At 41.5% G+C, this 1,432-nt stretch overlaps 1 protein-coding gene across 1 annotated transcript; it reads left to right on the top strand.

Annotated features, from left to right (window-relative positions):
• Positions 1-402, top strand: LOC122074161 (uncharacterized mitochondrial protein AtMg00810-like). Its single transcript, XM_042639021.1, has one exon. The coding sequence runs from the start codon at positions 1-3 to the stop codon at positions 400-402; it is 402 nt and encodes a 133-aa protein (XP_042494955.1).
• Positions 403-1,432: the final 1,030 nt, after the last annotated feature.

Genomic DNA, 1,432 nt, shown 5'->3' with positions numbered 1-1,432 from the left:
ATGACAGAGAACAAAAGTCAACTGGTAGTGGTGGTCTATGTAGATGATATCATCTTTGAAGAGCAAAATGATGAGATGTGTAGACAGTTTGCAGAGCGGATGATGGCAGAGTTTGAGATGTCTATGTTGGGGGAGCTATCATACTTTTTAGGTTTGGAAGTGAATCAACAACAGAATGGTATCTTCATATCTCAAGCAAAGTACATCAAGGAGATGTTGAAGAAATTTATGATGGAGGATAGCAAACCAGTAAGCACTCCCATGGTAGTAGGTTGCAAGTTGAGCTCGAGGGACGAGTCAAGTTCTGTAGATCAGACTCTCTACAGGTCAATGATTGGAAGCTTGTTATACTTGACCGCATCAAGACCTGATATCCTGCAAGCAGTGTGTTTGGTTGCTTGATTTCAAGCTAGTCCAAAAGAGACTCATCTAGTGGCAGTCAAAAGGATTTTTAGATATCTTAGAGGTACGATGGTGTATGGTTTATGGTACCCCAAGATTGAAAGTTTCACACTCACAGCATTCTCAGATGCGGATTGGGCTGGCAACGTGGATGATAGGAAGAGCACGAGTGGTGGTGCGTTCTTTTTAGGGCAGAGTCTAGTGGCATGGCATAGCAAGAAACAAGAATCTGTTTCTTTATCTACAGTAGAGGCTGAATACATTGCCGCTGCAGCTAGTTGTACACAGGTAATTTGGATGCAGAGACAAGTAACAGACTTTGGAATTCACAGTGATGAACCAGTGTCTATTAAGTGTGATAATATGAGTGCCATTAATATTTCAAAGAATCCAGTGCAGCATTCGAGGACAAAGCATATTAACATCCGATATCACTTCCTGAAGGAGAAGGTTAATGCAAATGAGGTGAGATTAGATTTTGTTCCTACATCTGAGCAAGTGGCAGATATTTTCACGAAAGCACTTCCCAAGGAAAATTTTGAATCCCCTAGAAACAAACTTGGAGTTGTCACTCCACGAGCACAGTAGACAGTATGTGTGCAGGGGGAGTAGATGAGTAAGCATAGAGACATCAAATCCCTATAGGATACGAAGATGCGGTGGGCACTCCTATAGGTGAGTCTATGCAGGGGGAGCTTCTATATAGGGGGAGCAGCGTCACCCTTTGTACTTGTTGCCAAAGGGGAAAAGAAGTAAAATGCAATGTCAAAATGACATGTGAAGGAAGTTACCAACAATTCCAAAGGGGGAGATTGTTGAGAAATTGGGTCCAAGTGTTGTCATTGTTGGCAACAGTGTAGTGGTTCTGGTTCGATAATTGACTCGATTTGTTTAGGTTCGATATTTGGATTCAGGATTGAACCAATTTGTTTGTATCAAACATTACATCAGCCACAAATATGATGAGGTAAGAAAACCACTTTAATTAAGTCAGCAGAAAATCGGTTTTGTGGTTTGTACTTGAACCAGC

The sequence above is a fragment of the Macadamia integrifolia genome, chromosome 3, assembly GCF_013358625.1.
Source record: "Macadamia integrifolia cultivar HAES 741 chromosome 3, SCU_Mint_v3, whole genome shotgun sequence".
NCBI classification, from domain to species: Eukaryota; Viridiplantae; Streptophyta; class Magnoliopsida; order Proteales; family Proteaceae; genus Macadamia; species Macadamia integrifolia.
The sequence above is the reverse complement of the archived record's forward strand: the minus strand, read 5'-3'. Positions and strand labels throughout refer to the sequence as shown.

What these genes read in the sequence shown, in the direction of transcription:
- LOC122074161 (XM_042639021.1), top strand. Translation starts at nt 1, where the DNA reads ATGACAGAGAACAAAAGTCAACTGGTAGTGGTGGTCTATGTAGATGAT.